Source organism: Cyprinodon tularosa, unplaced genomic scaffold, assembly GCF_016077235.1.
Source record: "Cyprinodon tularosa strain WSP-4 unplaced genomic scaffold, ASM1607723v1 ctg954, whole genome shotgun sequence".
NCBI classification, from domain to species: Eukaryota; Metazoa; Chordata; class Actinopteri; order Cyprinodontiformes; family Cyprinodontidae; genus Cyprinodon; species Cyprinodon tularosa.
In genome coordinates this window covers 119,658-138,859 of record NW_024039734.1, presented here as the reverse complement: position 1 = coordinate 138,859, position 19,202 = coordinate 119,658, and the positions used below count along the sequence as shown (strand labels likewise).

The following is a 19,202-nucleotide window of genomic DNA, read 5'->3' as shown; positions in this document are numbered from 1 at the left end:
GTCTTCTTGCACATGACCATTGAATACTCCACATCCTCCCCCTCCCTATGTTGACGTGTTTTGGGTTGAGCTTGCATGAAGTTAGAATAAACAGGTTCCTCTTGTTTCTTAGAGAAAGTCACACCAGCATAGCAAAGCTCATCTTGATCTGTTGTATTTCCAAGAGCTGCAGTTGGTGGAGTCTCCAGCTGTCTGCCAGAATTCTGCTGAAGAGTAAAGATACAGCAATAATAAGAGCAACATAATGTTGCCAATGTTCTGACAAGACCTGATATTAATACAACCCCAGAAACTTCTAGAAAGAATCTAAGCATCCCACTTTCTGACAGTCTAACGGAGGAAATGATTAGATGAAGGCAGACTAACAACAGAGCTCTTTGTCCCTTTTTCACTCACTCTGATTTCAGATGTTGGGCTTGATGCCATCTTTTTCCTGCAAATATGATCAAAAGAAATAAAAGAAAGAATCACATGATATCCCAGATAGATAGTAAACGGCTTTGAAGATGTAAAAAGGAGTTTCTCACCTAAAAAGGATGAAGGCAAACACAAACAAACCCACCAGGAGAATAACAGTGATGGATCCAGCAACAGCAGCTGTGGATGAACCTAAAATAGTGACAGAAATTGAGAAATGTTGAAGAATTACATTCTGGTGGACAGAAAAGAACAAGTCAGGTGAAGACATGAGTTAGAGATTCTTAGAAAAGCACAACTTAAGGAACAAATAAATGAAATACTTCTTTGAGTTCTAGAAAGAGGAACAACAAACACTAAACTAGAACATAGAATGGTGTGAAAGTATATTTGCCTCCTTCCTGATTTCACATTTTTCCATCTTTGTCACATACATGAGTTTCAGCAAAAGCAAACAAATTTAGATCTTTATAAAAGACAACAAAGGTAATCAGAAAACGCTTTTTTAATGAAGGTTTTCAGTAGGGTTGAGCAACAGGTTGAGCCCCTTAGCAGTAACAAATGTGGTGATACTGTAAACTATAAATACATTTGTGTTCTCAGTTTGTCACACCAATATGATTTTCATCCAAGTTTAAATGATTAAATACTCAACTAAGCATATAATCTTAGGTCCTAAAACTAACAGGCTTTTTCCACAACTTCACTACTTCCTGAATTTAAGGCAGCTTTTTGTTTCCTGCATTTCATCACTGGATGAACTGATGAATCCAGGAGTGTCTGTCCATAGTTACTGAGGTCAGGCACACCTGGAGTAATCAGTTCATCCAGTAGAAAGTAGTAGAAAACGACAGGAAAAGAACTTCTGCAAATTCAGGAAGTAGTGGAGTTGTGCATAGAGCCCATTAACAAATGTCCTTTAGCTCTGCCCTGAGATGCTGGGGGCGTGTCTGCAAGGGCTGCTGACATGCCCCAGCTATTCTATTTTACTACAACAGTTTTAAAGAAATAAAATTATATTATTTTAAAATTCCAATTCTAAATTCATAGGGAAAGTTGGAAGCTTCATGCATGTGTGAATTGTGTTTAAAGAGAAAACAGAAAATTTGCTCTCCTCTCTCACTGCCGACTCAGGCTGCAGCTGCTACATTTAAGTCCCTGTGTCGCTACAAGCTTGCTTAGTGGGTATGGTCATTTGGTGCATGGCGCGTGTTTCGAAGTTGCTTGTGGAGAAATGTTCAGGTTTTATATTTGGATTTTTTTTTATCTTTGCTGCTTTCTATTTTATATGATTGCACCATTTCTGTCCTGCAGTGTTCATTTTGATCATGTAATATGTATTTGTGTGATAGTCTAGGTTTTGTGTTTGATGATATAATTTTTTTTATTTGCGGTGCTTTTATGCTTTTATATTTAATTTGCACCTCTCAGCCACTGTGACAAACGTGAAAAGAAGAAAACTAGCAGGAAGTGGGCAAAAGATTTTCTGCATTTTAACAGAAAGGCCGCTAATAAGCATTGAATTACATCCTTCTAACTGGACCTACGTCTCTAATTTTTAAGATCTGACATGTGTAGCTGAAATAGACATGACTAATCCAAAACTGATTAGGGATAATTTTAGCAGCTCCTTCAATTCCTTCAATTCAATTCTAATCTAGCAGATAAGGCTCAATCACTTTAAGAGATACCAGGTTTTAAAGAAGTACTTTCACGTATATTTAGAGGAATTTTAAAATGAAACTGTTTAACCAGACCACATCTGGATTTTATCCATTGCATGGATTAACACTTAACAGTTTTAATCAGGAAGATCATCTTCAGGATAAAACATTACTTCAGTTTAATCAGAAGTCTAGCTGAAGATCTTTGAGCAAAAAGTCAGATTTCTGCCTACAGTAAATATATTTATATATGTAACCAAGTGAATAAATAATTATCAGTGTGACACAGCTTATTCTTAAGAGTTTTAAAGGCACACTATGCAACATTTTTCAGTTAATGAATGTGTTCCATAACGTTTTGGATGATTAAATGAGTCATTTCAGGTTGAACAAAGGTATTCTCGGCCGCCCTGGTGGTCTGTGGGGGAAATACCGCACTTGCAATTGCAGGAGCACCGACCCGCACCCACAGGCTCAGAAGTCTCGCGAGAGTCAGTCTTGCTTTACGGCGAGAACTGCTACACGCCCCCGGTTAAAAGCATTCTCGTTGCTAGCACAGTGGCGATCTTTGTGCAGTTATGCTACGTACACATCGGACGCAGCAAAATCGCGTCTGCTGCTTCATTTTTGCTGCTTGTACCAGTTAGTTCTGACGCGCTGCTGAAGCAGCTTTGCTGCTCTGGCTGCGCGGTGCAAAAGTGTGTCTGACGCGCGTTGGGCGGAGCTTCACTATCCTTTCTCTGCCTTGCAGCTATATTTGCTGTGATCAGTGGGAATAAAGTAGTTTTAATATGTGTTTAAGTGAGAAAATACACCTGAAAACGTAATCAGTGCCGTCAGTTCATTCAGATTATTATCCTGCCTTCAATATTTTTTCTGTCGGAGCCGCTCAGACCCCCACATACCAGCGGTGCACCGACAGTAGGAATCCTTTCATCAGCAGCCTCTGGCCGGGTCGCCTCCTCGCGGTTCACCGCGGCAGCTGGTAGGTGTTTTTCATCTAAATAATCCAAACTGCATATTCTGCCGGCAGATTTCTGCATTTTAAGTTAATTTAGGCGTCAATAAACTGTTTAAGAGGAGTAATCATAGCCTCTGATCATCAGCGCTGTGTCTCTCTCCCTGCATCAGATGATTAAACGCGCCCGACGCGCTGCTTCAGCTGCTCAGACGTGCTGCGCCTGCTGCTCAAAACGCGCCGCGGGACCTTTTGCTGCGCCTTGACGCGCGTCAACCATTGACTTTGCATGTAAACTCGCTGCTTCTGTCACGCCAGCTGCGGTGTGAACGCAGCATTAGTCATTCGTTGCGTTCGCCTGTCTGCTAAGCTCAAAACAACCGCGCCTGGCTTGACGGAGAAACCAGGAGAACAGCTGTGCATATTTACGACAGTGCACTTTTACTTTCGCCCTCTGGGGGGAGCCTCGCTGGAAAATCAACACCGGTTGCATAGTGTACCTTTAAGTTCATCTAAGATTCGTGTTGCCTTTATTCTCTTTCTTACTGTAATATTGTGGTTACTGCATTTGGGGTTTTTGGGGACGCTGCCTCTTTAAGAGCAGCGCCATCTTAGAGCATGCATGCACGTAGGGTGACGTTACTCAGCATTCTGTCGAGCGGGAGTCTGGAGAGTTAAGAGACTGCAGACATACATGGTGGTTAAAACTCAAGGTAAATACTCTAAAATACATCAAATCTGCTATACATGTGTGTCACAAAGTGTTTAGTAGCCTAGCAAGCCAAGTTTAATGCGTGATGGCTTTGTATTCGTGATGATTTCTGTAGATTGCTGAAACGTGCAACGCCTATCTGTTTGTAAGAGCCGACCACGCTGCGAGCGGAAGGCGCGGGTTGGCGTAAGTTGTAACTGTCCTGACGGATTTCAAAGTTTGTTTTAATATTTATTTTTCATATATTTTGTACAACTTTCTTTGTTTCTGGTTGACCCAGAGGGGAGAGATTTTGCGGTGTCACAACTTGTGAGGGTGTGTGTTGGTGAGCAGGCCGCCCTCTGGAAAAGTGAGTTAATTATTTCTTCACGTTACTTGAAGTTCTAAAAATATTTACAAAGCATTTAATTCATGAATGTATGTTTATTGGGCAGCAAATGCACTTTAATGAGACAAACTTGTGACTGTGATATTACCTGTAGCCATGTATTTACTTGAATTTTGCTCTGTTTTCTGTCTGTTTAGGACAGGTCGCTACTGTTGTCTATATTAGCAACGTTTGCATTTTTTTACTGTCCTGTATAGTGTGCAAGTGCACCTGGTTCTTACTAATATTGAGATCCTGACGGTCATAGACTGAGTGAGTGACAGGGCATGGTAGCTTGTTTTAGGTCAGTAACCACTCTATTGAAGTTGACTTGAGATCCTTATTTTGTATTTTTATTGTTCATTCCAACTGTTAAAATTCACAACAAAACAAATTAATACTGTGTTTTACTGGGCACAGTCGGGAAATAAAACGAACCCAAAAAGAGAGTTTTCTGTGTCCTGTCTTTCCATTACGACTGGGTCACATTTTGGTGTCAGAAGTGGGATAAGATGCTTACACTGTTGATGAGTTTATAGATGAGGTGGAAAGAGCAATTTTAACTAGGGGTTTGCATGGGGAGGATCAAACTGATTTCATTCTCTCACAGCTAAAGGGCTCTGCCTTAGAGGAAGTTAAGTTGCGTATTGGTGGGCAAGCAAGACAACCCCGTGATCTCTTTTCATACTTGAGGGAGGCATTTAGGGAGAAACGCACCACTCCACAGCTCTTACATGCTTTCTATGCCCGTCTGCAACTAGATGGGGAAGATCTGCGGGATTATTCACATGCCCTGTCTCAGCTGCTAAACTCTGCACTACAGCAGTCTCCTGGTGTAGTACCCGATACGCAGCTAGCACTCCGCGATCAGTTCATTGAAGGTGTGCGTGACTCCACCCTTCGACGTGAACTACGCAGGCTTATTAGAGAGAGACCTGATTGTAATCTCTTTGATGTTAGAGAGGAGCAGTGTTGGGAAAGTTCTCTTTCTACTTGAACTAGTTATAAGTTCAGTTCACACATTTTAAAATGAACTAGTTCAGTTCATAGTTCACAATTCCAAAAAACGAACTAGTTCATAGTTCTTTTTTTTTTTTTTTTCATATATTGCTCAATTACACCATAGCCTACTCTAGAACCACAGACAGCAATTATTTTATCAGTTGTAACTCTGAAACTGTGCGTCAGATTTCATCTTCATATCCAGTTTTGAATCCTTATCCAACCAGGGTTTCCATTAGCATTGAGGGGACAGCATCTCCCCATTGTTGCTTTAATGCTTTGTTGCTGTCCATTCACTTCACACTAGTAGCAGCTGCAGCTTTCACCCCTACAGTATATTCTCAAAAACATCAGGAAAAATGTGCTGCTTGAATGGTCTTTTTTATGAGTAATTATTAAAAGAAAAATAGGAAAGTAGTCTTTAAGGTGCAAATATTTTTTTTTTATTTTAATAATTTTTTCCATTTGAAATTCCATTTCAATACATACTAAAAAGGAATACTGGAATCCTGGAAAATTATACCAGGCAGGTTTAACAAACAAGTTACATGGATAGTAAAACCATCAAGAACAGGGGTCTTCTATGTTTTCCAGACCAAGGACCCCCAAACTGATGGCGAGATGGAGCGGGGACCCCCTAACTATATATATTGTATGAAATTGTGTGAAATTGTGATGGAGTAATGTAAAGAAATTAAGTTTTTCTGATTCTGATTCCTGGTTGATGGGACAGGTGTTGTGAAGGAAACGGTGCCCAGCTTGAAAAAGCTCCTGTGTGTCGCTGAATGTGAGCATTGATGACTGAAAGACATCTTCTGCCTCCATTTATCTGTTTACTACAGTGTGTTGATTTCATCTTAATGAGTATTTAAAGACATTTCAATTAGTTGGGGGAAAAAATGCAGGGGGGGAATATAAAAATATCAAGTAACCATGCAGACCCTCATGCAGTACCTCCGTAGACCCCCTAGGGGTCGCGGATCCCCTGTTGAAGACCTCCGCTCAAGAACATTTTACTAACACAAACTGAGGGACCAGGCTGAGGTAGGAATTTAAGGTTACTGAAGTGCGGATTTTTTTACTGAAAGCCGGCGGGCAAACTTGTTGCCATCATCCTCACCGACCACCTGGTCATAAACCTGTTTTAAGTCGCCTCCATGCTGCTGTGGCTTCCACGCTGCATTTTGTTTTGATGATGCACGCGGCTGTAGGCTACGACACTGGTAGCTGCTGTTGCCAGATTGGGTGTTTTACCCGCTACATATTAAGGCTTGTTTACGGTGTGATTTAGCCGGGGTTTCACCTGGAGGGCTTTATAGAAATCTGGCAACCTATTGAACGGAGCTGAACTGAGAGAGCGTGCCGTTCACAGACACCAGAATGAACGAGTTCACAATAACATTCATCAGGCAATAATGCAGTATGTTCAGTTCACGTTCGCCCAAAATATGAACGAGTTCATGAACTTTCGTTCAATGAACGCGTTCAGGCACAACACTGGAGAGGAGGCATTAATGTGGACTATGGAGGACCGTCCACGCAGTGCTAATGTGGCTAGAAATAGAAATATAGTAGGTAACAGACCAAATGACAACTTGGAAAAGACCGACTCCACAATAAATGCACAGACAGATCTTACTTTTACTCTAAAAGAGGTGGTTAAAATAATCGCACAACAAGGCAAAGCAATAGGAGAATTAACCAATGCATAATAGGGATGAACATTGCAAAGCGGTGTAGACAGTTAGTACTCTCTGAGTTTGACACCACTCTAGGTGGGGAACTGGATTCCAACTGGAGGGATGCCTGCCACCGTGTACAGGAAGCTGAGCTGGTGGAAAAGATATGTTGCCCGTGTCGCCAGTAAAAACAAAGTGCGAGTCCCCGCCTCATCAGGTACCACTGTCTATGTTAGGGGTCACAGTAAACAGTCTGAGAGCATGTTGTTCGAACCAGGAAACGCTCCACTGCCAGGTAGGTTAGTTGTGATCCCAACCTTAGTGTCAACTAACAGCCTAGTGTTTCCAGTCCAGGTAATCAACCTTTCCCAGGAGGATTTATGGCTGTCACCTAAGGCTAGAATAGGAACCCTCAGTCAGGGCCAGTGCATGGATGGTGACCCATATGAAGTGAAGTTTGAGCGCATTTCTGCTGACCATGAGGAGGTGAGCATCAATCAGAAGGATTGTCAGGAAACCGACAGTGACATACAGGACTTGCTCAGCCGATTACACATTGGAGGTACACCAGAAGAACAGGCGGAAGTAAAGGTTCTCCTGGGAAACTATGCAGATGTCTTTGCACTTCGCGATGAAGATTTTGGGTACACAGATCGTGTGAAACATGAAATCCCGGTTTCAGATGAGACACCTGTTTCTCAGCCATACAGGCGCATTCCACCTAATCAATACAAAGAGGTCAGGGAACACATTTCTAGGCTGCTGCGAAAAGGAGTAATTCAAGAGAGCTCAAGCTCTTATGCTTCACCATTCGTTTTGGTTCGAAAGTCAGATGGAAGCCTTAGACTCTGTGTGGACTACCACAGGCTAAATGCAAAGACCAGACGCAATGCATTCCCACTTCCCCGCATTGAAGAAAGCCTGGATGCTCTGAGTGGTGCAGAGTTCTTCTCAAGCATTGATCTTGCAAGTGGCTACCACCAGGTGGCAGTGCATGAGAAAGACAGAGACAAGACAGCATTTACCACACCATTTGGCTTGTATGAGTATTTGAGAATGCCTTTCGGGTTATGCAACGCCCCGGCAATGTTTCAACGTCTCATGCAGGCCACGATGAGTGACTTGGTCTTTCAAATGGTGTTGATCTATTTGAATGATCTGCTCGTGTTCTCAGCAACATTCCAAGATCATCTGGTGAGACTAGAGACTGTCCTGAAGAGACTAAGGGAGACTGGGCTTAAAGTAAAAGTTGAGAAATGCCACTTCCTCCAGCCTAAAGTCAGGTTTCTGGGTCATGAAGTCTCAGCCCAGGGCATTAGTGCGGATCCTGACAAAATAAGTGCGGTGACTAAGTGGCCCATCCCTAGTACTGTGAAAGAGCTGAGGTCCTTTTTAGGATTTTGTAGTTACTACAGGAGATTTATTGAGGGTTTCTCCCAAATCGCAGGGCCACTTCATGATGTTGTGAATGTATGTATTAAAGAGAGCAGTCAGTACAGGGCTAAACAGCTTTTTATTTCGGCCTGGACACCACAGTGTTTACAAGCTTTCGAGCTACTCAAGGAAAAGTTAACCAGTACCCCCACGCTAGGCTACGCTGACTTTAGCCTTCCCTTCACACTTGAGACAGATGCTAGCAGTCTAGGATTAGGTGCTGTCCTTTATCAGATACAAGGAGGGAAAAGGAAAGTTATAGCTTATGCCAGTAGGAGACTCAGAGGGGCTGAAAAGAACGATCAGAACTACAGCAGCATGAAGCTTGAACTGTTAGCATTAAAGTGGGCAGTTACAGAAAAGTTTAGGAGCTATCTTCTGGGTTCTAAGTTCACAATCATAACAGATAACAACCCCCTGTGCCACCTGTCCACAGCTAATCTAGGAGCCATTCAGCAGAGATGGGTTGCACAGCTGTCTGTATTCGCCTTTGAAATCAAGTATCGCCCTGGTCGTTGCAATACTTCCGCTGATGCCCTTTCCAGGCAGCCATCAGGTGATGAGCCAGAACCCGACAGCGAGGATGCAGAATATGATGGCTGCATAGCCATATGTAACATGTTCAGGGCAGGTACTGATTTAGACCTAGATTTAGTTGCAGCTGGACTCAAAGCTTGTGAAGTCAGGCTGCTGCATGCATCAGAAGCAAATAAGGAAGCGGTCGGTGAGACTGTGCAGGACAGAACCCCAACCATGCCTGGTTATTCTAACGCAGAGCTTCAGCACTTCCAGGCATCAGATCAGACACTAAGTGTCTTCGGAGATTTCTGGCGGAGACAGAAGAAACCTGGTTACCCACAGAAAATGGGTCTACCTAAACCTGTGCGGTCCCTGTTGAAACAGTGGGCCCGTACCAGAGAAAAGGATGGACTTCTGTACCGTGTGATTGGGGATGCTCATCTTGGGCAGTGTTATCAGCTGCTATTACCAGCTTGTCTCAAAGAACAAGTGCTCAAAAGTGTGCATGATCAAATGGGGCACCAGGGAATTGAGCGGACAATGAGTTTATTGAGGCAGAGATGTTTCTGGGGAGGAATGTATGAAGATGTGGAGCAATGGGTGAAGAAATGTCAGAGGTGCGTGTTAACAAAAATGCCACACCCCCGAGTTCAGGCACCCCAAACTCCCTTCTTGGCTACTCGCCCACTGGAAGTTGTCGCTGTTGACTACAACACACTTGAACGTGCCACAGATGGACGTGAAAACGCTCTTGTAATAACTGATGTGTTCACAAAGTTCAGTCAGGTTTTTGCCACACGAGATCAAAAGGCAGATACTACAGCCAAAATCATACTGAAAGAGTGGTTCATGAAATATGGGGTACCAGAACGTCTGCACTCAGACCAGGGCAGAAATTTTGAAAGTGCAGTGATTGCTGAGCTATGCAAACTGTATGGGGTGAAAAAGACTCGGACAACACCGCACCACCCTCAGGGTAATCCTCAATGTGAGAGATTCAACAGGACGTTACACAACCTTCTCCGTACGCTTCCCCCTGAAAAGAAGCGGCGTTGGCCCGAACATCTGTCAGAGCTGGTGTATGCTTAAAATGTTACGCCACATTCAACCACAGGGTATTCGCCCTATTACTTACTGTTTGGTGTTCACCCACACTTGCCAGTTGATGCATTGTTAGGCCAGGAGCCAGTGAAGGATGACAAACTGGACTGGTTAGCGGTGCACCAGGAGCGTCTCCAGGACGCACATGCCAGGGCCAGAGAATATGCGGAACGAAAGGCTGCAGAGAGTCATTCAGCAACAAGGAAAAGTGTTTTGCCCACCGATTGATATTGGACAGTTAGTGTACCTCCGCTACCGACCACCAGGAAGAAATAAAATTCAAGATGCCTGGGCATCAACCGTGTACAAAGTGGTTGATATCCAGGGGACAACATACACCGTAGTTCCTCTGGAAGGAGGGTCATTGAGAAGGGTGCACAGATCAAACTTAAGGCCATGTGTGGGGCCCACACCAGTACGGAAGCTAAGGCAACATGACCAAGAGGTCGTCACTGCGGATGAACATGAAGAGCCAGGGACTGAGGTTGAACATCCAGAATTCATCTTGATGGAAGAGGTTCAGTACCCAGTAAAACATCCAGTGAATGATGAACCTGAAAACCTGGATGTGATGGTTAGAGGGCCAGGAGATGACTTGGAAAACAGAGCTGAACACCTGGAGCGTGAGGATCTGGTAAGGCTGGAGGAAATTGGGGATTTTACTGAGGAGGACCGAGAGGAAGAACCAAACATTTGCCACTCACCTTCATCAGAAAACATGAGCTTGCCTTATGAAACCTCACAGGCAAGGCCTGCTCCAATTCCAAGAAAGAGGGAAAATGGGAGAGCTATTGCAGGCCAATCCACACCTGCACCACGTAGGAGTAGGAGAGAAATGGCAGGGGTACACTCGAACCCATTTAACCTAGCCAGGTCAGCATGTAACGCAGTGTCCTTCAGCCCAGATGTACTCTCCCAGCTGCTAGCTGGTATGGTTCTCTACACCACCAAATTTAGGGGACAAATGGTTGATCAGGAAGTCATCGAGGACGATGACTTGTAGCAGGGGAGAATGTAACCAAGTGAATAAATAATTATCAGTGTGACACAGCTTATTCTTAAGAGTTTTAAGTTCATGTAAGATTTGTGTTGCCTTTATTCTCTTTCTTACTGTAATATTGTGGTTACTGCATTTGGGGTTTTTGGGGACGCTGCCTCTTTAAGAGCAGCGCCATCTTAGAGCATGCATGCACGTAGGGTGACGTTACTCAGCATTCTGTCGAGCGGGAGTCTGGAGAGTTAAGAGACTGCAGACATACATGGTGGTTAAAACTCAAGGTAAATACTCTAAAATACATCAAATCTGCTATACATGTGTGTCACAAAGTGTTTAGTAGCCTAGCAAGCCAAGTTTAATGCGTGATGGCTTTGTATTCGTGATGATTTCTGTAGAATGCTGAAACGTGCAACGCCTATCTGTTTGTAAGAGCCGACCACGCTGCGAGCGGAAGGCGCGGGTTGGCGTAAGTTGTAACTGTCCTGACGGATTTCAAAGTTTTTTTTAATATTTATTTTTCATATATTTTGTACAACTTTCTTTGTTTCTGGTTGACCCAGAGGGGAGAGATTTTGCAGTGTCACAACTTGTGAGGGTGTGTGTTGGTGAGCAGGCCGCCCTCTGGAAAAGTGAGTTAATTATTTCTTCACGTTACTTGAAGTTCTAAAAATATTTACAAAGCATTTAATTCATGAATGTATGTTTATTGGGCAGCAAATGCACTTTAATGAGACAAACTTGTGACTGTGATATTACCTGTAGCCATGTATTTACTTGAATTTTGCTCTGTTTTCTGTCTGTTTAGGACAGGTCACTACTGTTGTCTATATTGGCAACGTTTGCATTTTTTTACTGTCCTGTATAGTGTGCAAGTGCACCTGTCTCTTACTAATATTGAGATCCTGACGGTCATAGACTGACTGAGTGACAGGGCATGGTAGCTTGTTTTAGGTCCGTAACCACTCTATTGAAGTTGACTTGAGATCCTTATTTTGTATTTTTATTGTTCATTCCAACTGTTAAAATTCACAACAAAACAAATTAATACTGTGTTCTACTGGGCACAGTCGGGAAATAAAACAAACCAAAATCATACTGAAAGAGTGGTTCATGAAATATGGGGTACCAGAACGTCTGCACTCAGACCAGGGCAGAAATTTTGAAAGTGCAGTGATTGCTGAGCTATGCAAACTGTATGGGGTGAAAAAGACTCGGACAACACCGCACCACCCTCAGGGTAATCCTCAATGTGAGAGATTCAACAGGACGTTACACAACCTTCTCCGTACGCTTCCCCCTGAAAAGAAGCGGCGTTGGCCCGAACATCTGTCAGAGCTGGTGTATGCTTACAATGTTACGCCACATTCAACCACAGGGTATTCGCCCTATTACTTACTGTTTGGTGTCCACCCACACTTGCCAGTTGATGCATTGTTAGGCCAGGAGCCAGTGAAGGATGACAAACTGGACTGGTTAGCGGTGCACCAGGAGCGTCTCCAGGACGCACATGCCAGGGCCAGAGAATATGCGGAACGAAAGGCTGCAGAGAGAGTCATTCAGCAACAAGGAAAAGTGTTTTGCCCACCGATTGATATTGGACAGTTAGTGTACCTCCGCTACCGACCACCAGGAAGAAATAAAATTCAAGATGCCTGGGCATCAACCGTGTATAAAGTGGTTGATATCCAGGGGACAACATACACCGTAGTTCCTCTGGAAGGAGGGTCATTGAGAAGGGTGCACAGATCAAACTTAAGGCCATGTGTGGGGCCCACACCAGTACGGAAGCCAAGGCAACATGACCAAGAGGTCGTCACTGCGGATGAACATGAAGAGCCAGGGACTGAGGTTGAACATCCAGAATTCATCTTGATGGAAGAGGTTCAGTACCCAGTAAAACATCCAGTGAATGATGAACCTGAAAACCTGGATGTGATGGTGAGCAGGCCGCCCTCTGGAAAAGTGAGTTAATTATTTCTTCACGTTACTTGAAGTTCACAAAGAGAGTTTTCTGTGTCCTGTCTTTCCATCACGACTGGGTCACATATAATTTATCACATTAACTTACTTGAACCCACAATCAATTGTAGGGTGGAGTTATGCTGCCCCCTGCTGTTTCTGGCCTCACAGTAATAATTTCCACCATCTTCATGTCTGATGTTCACAATGGTCAGCATTGGTCCATCTGCTGCTGGTGAAGCTGTGTTCTCTTTGTACCAGCCATACGTAGCTGCTGGGTTAGCATCACTGCTGCAGGTCAGATTCACTGAACCTCCCACCACTATCTCACCAGGAGGATTCACAGAGACAGAGGGGAGCCTTGGAGGATCTGCAGGAGAATAAATAGCATTTTAAAAAGTATTTGTTTTGAGAGTGGCAGTAAATATGTGCCTTAGTTATTAAAGCAACATTTTCCAAAAGGAGGTATTAAATTGAAGATGCATCTTTTTGTACGTGCAACAAATGGGCATGTTGCAAAAAGTGCTTTGTGAATCTTAAGATGTGAAAACTGGTTTGTTTCCAGCCATTGAAAGAGAAAATTGATTGTTCCACAGGCAGTTAGAGAGAACAAATAAGAGGTTCAAAGCCAATGAGATGGAGGCAATAATGATCATTATTAAACGAAAAATAATAGTGATATTAAAAACAATGTATACAATGCACCTTATAGCCTATCTAAAGAACAATAAAAAAAGAAAAAGACAATAAAAAAATCACTTTTGGCAAGAGATGTGCCCTCCATCTAGCTCAGATTGCAATAAGCGGCGCTCTTGGTCACAGGAACCATTCAGTGATAGATCCAACCCTACCAACTTACAAAGGCAAGTTTTAGAGAATGGCAGCCTGCATCAATATGTGGAAAGTGCTGTAAAGTAACATAAAGCCTTCTATAAAGCCTTCTTTATCATCCTTCTTAAAGGCTGATTTAAAATTCCTGCTGGTTGTTCAGTTGTTTTCAAACCTCATGAGGATATAACAATTAAAATGACAAGTTTGTTTTTTCTTTGAAGGTTTTATATCGATTTTAAAATACATTTTCAGACAGTAGCTATTTTGTACTCACACTCCACATTTATGTGAACAGATGAAGAGTTGATCCGTCCATATTTATTCTCAGCTCTACAATAGTAGGTGCCGCTGTCCTCAGACCTAACAGCAGGGAAGTGAAACACACCTCCATATCCTACAGGCATCATTAGGTTGTCTTTGTACCAACTGTAGGAAGGTTCTGGGTTAGCATCACTGCTGCAGGTCAGATTCACTGAACCTCCCACCACTATCTCACCAGGAGGATTCACAGAGATGGAGGGGAGCCTTGGAGGATCTGCAGGAGAATAAATAGCATTTTTAAAAGTGTTTGTTTTGAGAGTGGCAGTAAATATGTGCCTCAATTATTCTGTTTATGACAAATTTTTAAAGCAACATTTTCCAAAAGAAGGTGTTAAATTGAAGATGCATCTTTTTGCACGTGCAACAAATGGGCATGTTGCAAAAAGTGCTTTGTGAATCTTAAGATGTGAAAACTGGTTTGTTTCCAGCCATTAAAAGAGCAAATTGATTGTTCCACAGACAGTTAGAGAGAACAAGTAAGAGGTTCAAAGCCAATGAGATGGAAGCAATAATGATCATTATTAAACAAAAAATAATGGTGATATTAAAAACAATGTTTACAGTGCACCTAATACCGGTAGCATATCTAAAGCACAATGAAAAAAGAAAAAGACAATAAAAAAAAAATCACTTTTGGCAAGAGATGTGCCCTCCATCTAGCTCAGATTGCCATAAAGCGGCGCTCTTGGTCACAGGAACCATTCAGTGACAGATCCAACCCTACCAACTTACAAAGGCAAGTTTCAGAGAATAGCAGCATAAATCATTATGTGGAAAGTGCTGTAAAGTAACAAAAATTATTCCATAAAGCTTATATTTGACTAATATTTTAGTGAAAAGTTACAGTGTTGCTTTAAAGTTCTTTATTGCATATTTGATGCTATTCAGAATAAATGTTGAAACAAATCTTATCTTTATAAAAGTTCTTAAAGGCTGATTTAAAATTCCTGCTGGTTGTTCAGTTGTTTTCAAACCTCATGAGGATATAACAGTTAAAATGACAAGTTTGGTTTTTCTTTGAAGGTTTTATATCGATTTTAAAATACATTTTCAGACAGTAGCTATTTTGTACTCACACTCCACATTTATGTGAACAGATGAAGAGTTGATCCGTCCATATTTATTCTCAGCTCTACAATAGTAGTGGCCGCTGTCCTCAGACCTAACAGCTGGGAAGTGAAACACACGTCCATATCCTACAGGCATCATTAGGTTGTCTTTGTACCAACTGTAATAAGGTTCTGGGTTAGCATCACTGCTGCAGGTCAGAGTCACTGAACCTCCCACCACTATCTCACCAGGAGGATTCACAGAGGCAGAGGGGAACCTTGGAGGATCTGCAGGAGAATAAATCACATTTAGACAACTTTTATCAAACAGACATGCTTGAAAATGTTTGCAAGATAATTGGCCATGTTTATGAACCTCAAATGATCTGTTTGTGACACATTTTCAGAACCCAGACAACTAGAACTTCTATACCAGAGGAAGTAAATTATAATCATTGTTGTTTCAACACATTAAGTAAATCACCAAAAGTATCTGACCTATGAACTAGAAAGGAGATGTCAAGCTTGAATAAGTCAAAAGAGTATGACTGAGTGACCAACTGATATTCTTAGTTAGACTGATGCTCAATGTAAAGAAATATCATTAAACCAGCTGTATTACTTACATTTCACATCAACATTTAGGTTAGTAGATCTTCTGTTTCCCAGCTGGTTCTCAGCTTCACAGTAGTATTCACCAGAGTCAGACGATTGGATGTTATTCAGGAGAAACTCTGAACCTCGACTGAGAGGTTGAAGGGTTGAAGTTTTAGTCTTCTTGTACCAAGTGTAGTTTGCTGGTGGATTAGCTTCACTGCTGCACCTCAGAGTCACTGAGCTGCCTTCAAATATGTCAGCAGAGGGATCAGCTGAGAGAGAAGGAGAAACTGGAGCATCTGGAGGAGATGGAAACAAAATGAAAGAAAACCTAAAAATCTCAGAAGAGACACTAATTAGTGATTCAGCTGTTTTGGATGAAGATGTTGAAATAAACTCACATAATAAAGGAGCAGGGAAATCCTCATGTCCTTTAACAGCGCAGGATATGCTGTTTAGATAGATACTTTTGATTGAAATTGTAGATTTATCAGAGTCGATCTTCTGTCTGTTTATGTACCAAACATATGTAGGTTGGGAGGGTAAAAGACAAAAGCTGGAACACCCCACTGTTTTATAGGAAGATAAGGATCCGCTTTGGACAGAAACAGTTAAATGTGGGTCTGTGGGGAGAAAATTAGAATTTTTGATAAACACCACAATGATATCTATTATATTATTGTTTAATATTTAATAATGCAAACCTGTGACAGATAATCGGATTCCTGGTTCACCAGTATAGCCTCCAGCTGATAGGTTAGTAATAAACCTAAACTTGTAAAAAGCTGAGTCACTTTCTTTCAGGTCTGTAATTCTCAAAGTGCATCTCTTCTTCCCCATAGTCTCATCACAGCTGTTTGTCACACGCCCTTTATACTCCTTCTGTGTCTCCAAACTGACAGGATCATTTCCAGTAAACCAAAATTTTTCCGTCACTTTGGTTATATCTTTACTATATGGGTGTCTATACTCGCATTTCATTTCCACCATTGATCCTTTTAAAGGAATAGTACACCCAAAACATGATTAGCCTTCATTTTCTACTCACCTCCATGCTGAACAACACTCTGGAGTACTTTTTTGATATCTCAAATGCATCTGGAGATCTGGGAGGCTTCTTGCTGTCTGCTGACATTCAAATAATGGAGGTCCATGGCGCCCGAGACAGAAAGGTCCATAAAAGTCCACAAAAACGTGTCAATATTCCTCCATACTGCTCGTCCAATGTAATCCAAGTGTCCTGAGTGGGTAGCATCCAGAATTTACTCGAAACGAAGTCATTTAGAATGTTTTTAGAGCATAAACAGTAGTGTATAGGATTTCCTAATAGCGCCCCCATGCGCGCTCACGATTCTACGGAAGCCGGCAGACCAAACCGGAAGAAAGTGCGCATTCAGCGTCTGGTCTGCCGATAATGCAAGCGTAGAAGAAGAAATGTGCTGTTTACCTGTGCAAAGAAAGAAACAACGAAAGAAAAATGTCTGAGGACTTCAGTGTTGAGGAAGAGCATGAGTTCTTTGCCGAGCTGAATGCGCTGGTTTGGTCTGCCGGCTTCCGTAGAATCGTGAGCGCGCATGGGGGCGCTATTAGGAAATCCTATACACTACTGTTTATGCTCTAAAAACATTCTAAATGACTTCGTTTCGAGTAAATTCTGGATGCTACCCACTCAGGACACTTGGATTACATTGGACGAGCAGTATGGAGGAATATTGACACGTTTTTTGTGGACTTGTATGTACCTTTCTGCCTCGGGCGCCATAGACCTCCATTATTTGAATGTCAGCAGACAGCAAGAAGCCTCCCAGATCTCCAGATGCATTTGAGATATCAAAAAAGTACTCCAGAGTGTTGTTCAGCATGGAGGTGAGTAGAAAATGAAGGCTAATCATGTTTTGGGTGTACTATTCCTTTAAGGCACAGATACCCCCCTGAGAAGGGCTGTAAGTCACTCCCCAGTCATTATTACTCTGAACCTCTGTAACACAGAAAACAACAGAAACATATTGAGGGAAATTAAACAGTATTGTCTATTTTACCATGATTCTCCAGAAAGAAACAAAAAGGGGACCAATGTCACAATCTGTACATTTTGTTTTTTTGCTGTATTTCTGTAGTTCCTGTTAAATCAAGTAAATTACTTATGTAATGATCTTTCAACTCCCACAGCAGAGAAACGATTTCTTTAACATTTCAATCTCACAAACAGGAGTAAAGGATGTTTGTTTTTTAGTTACTAAAAATAGACTCAGATTTAAATACCTCAATATTAAAACCACAGGGTCTGATGTGTTTGGTTCCTTAGCATGAGGCAGTTTACTGCATAAATATATTAAATCATAATTCAGTTTTTATATAGTTTTCATGATGTAAATCTGTAATGATCACTATGAACAGAAATGCTCAGTTTTCTGTAAAAATAAAGATTTGATGTTAAAAATATATTTTATTGCACAATCCAAAAACATCAGGAAAAAAATTTATTTTAAGTTTTATTCAGACGCATATAAAAAAATAAAGACACATTGTGTTTTCATAAATAATACTGTAGCTGAAAGGCTTAGGCTGAAGCAAGAACTTATTACTGCCTGCCTCCATACAATAAAGCAACACTTCACTTAACAATAATGAAGAACTTAGTAATAATACGAGAAAATATACTTCAGCTAAAATCATAATTTTCATTTATAATGTCCATCCAATTATAGTATATTTCATGCTGCCCACTATGTTGTAAGCGAGTATCTACCGTTTACGATCGCTCCCATTTTATTAAGATACCAGTAAAGTTTGACTGAGAAATATTTAATTGTGAGAAAATTTAGATTTTATTTGTAGTTTAAACCTGCATAAAGTTGCAGTAAAACAAGGATGCATACAAGAAAAATGTCAAACTTTCAGTAAAATAAACTAATGTTATGAAATGATTTCATTTGGAACAATGCAGGCTAATGAAGTTAGCCTGATCTACGAATCTTAACTGTGAGAACAAAGGTGTGATTTACCATCAGTGTCCTAAATGGTACAATAAAGTATATTTATTTAGAGAACAAAACTGATCCTGTTTTATCTTTTAGTAAATAAAATATTTGCAAAACAGCAGATACTTTATACAGTTATAATTGTTTCATAATGTTTGGCAAAATAGGCCTGAAATCAGAATGACTTCCTAACGTTTACTTGTTTGGGCTATTTAATATTACTCTACAACTCACACACTGGTGCTTTATAGTGCCTTAAAATAGAAAGTAGAAACATTACCTGCACAGAGGAAGAAAATAACCAAAAGACTCGCTGTTTCAGAAAAATCCATTGCAACTTCTCTTTTAGTCACATCAGTAGGTTAATAAAATACAGTTGATGCTGCTTCCTGGGAGAGGTTAGAACTTTCTGCAAGTTTCAGTAGCTGGGCAGATCTTATAGCAGACAAGCTATGGTTGTTTCCTCTTTACCTTATTGGCATGCATGAACTCTGGGGTGTATTTTTCTGTTGCACTGACTTGAGTTTGCAGTGAGACTGGTGTGCAGTGTTTAAGGCCCAGTTATCACATTCCACCCTACGTCTCACTATGAAGTGTGCAGGTTACACTCATGC

At 41.5% G+C, this 19,202-nt stretch overlaps 1 protein-coding gene across 1 annotated transcript in view; it reads right to left on the bottom strand.

The window, feature by feature from the left end:
• LOC119776756 (hemicentin-1-like) overlaps window positions 1–19,202 on the bottom strand; it is a 58,624-nt gene continuing 39,422 nt past the window's right edge. The window contains exons 9-14 of the mRNA XM_038275345.1: window positions 16,009–16,115; window positions 15,637–15,906; window positions 13,915–14,175; window positions 12,919–13,179; window positions 397–609; window positions 1–206 (exon numbers count right to left, since the gene is read on the bottom strand). Of these exons, the coding sequence (XP_038131273.1) occupies window positions 524–609; window positions 12,919–13,179; window positions 13,915–14,175; window positions 15,637–15,906; window positions 16,009–16,115 (985 nt within the window). The 3' untranslated portion in view covers window positions 1–206; window positions 397–523. The remainder of the gene's footprint in view (window positions 207–396; window positions 610–12,918; window positions 13,180–13,914; window positions 14,176–15,636; window positions 15,907–16,008; window positions 16,116–19,202) is intronic.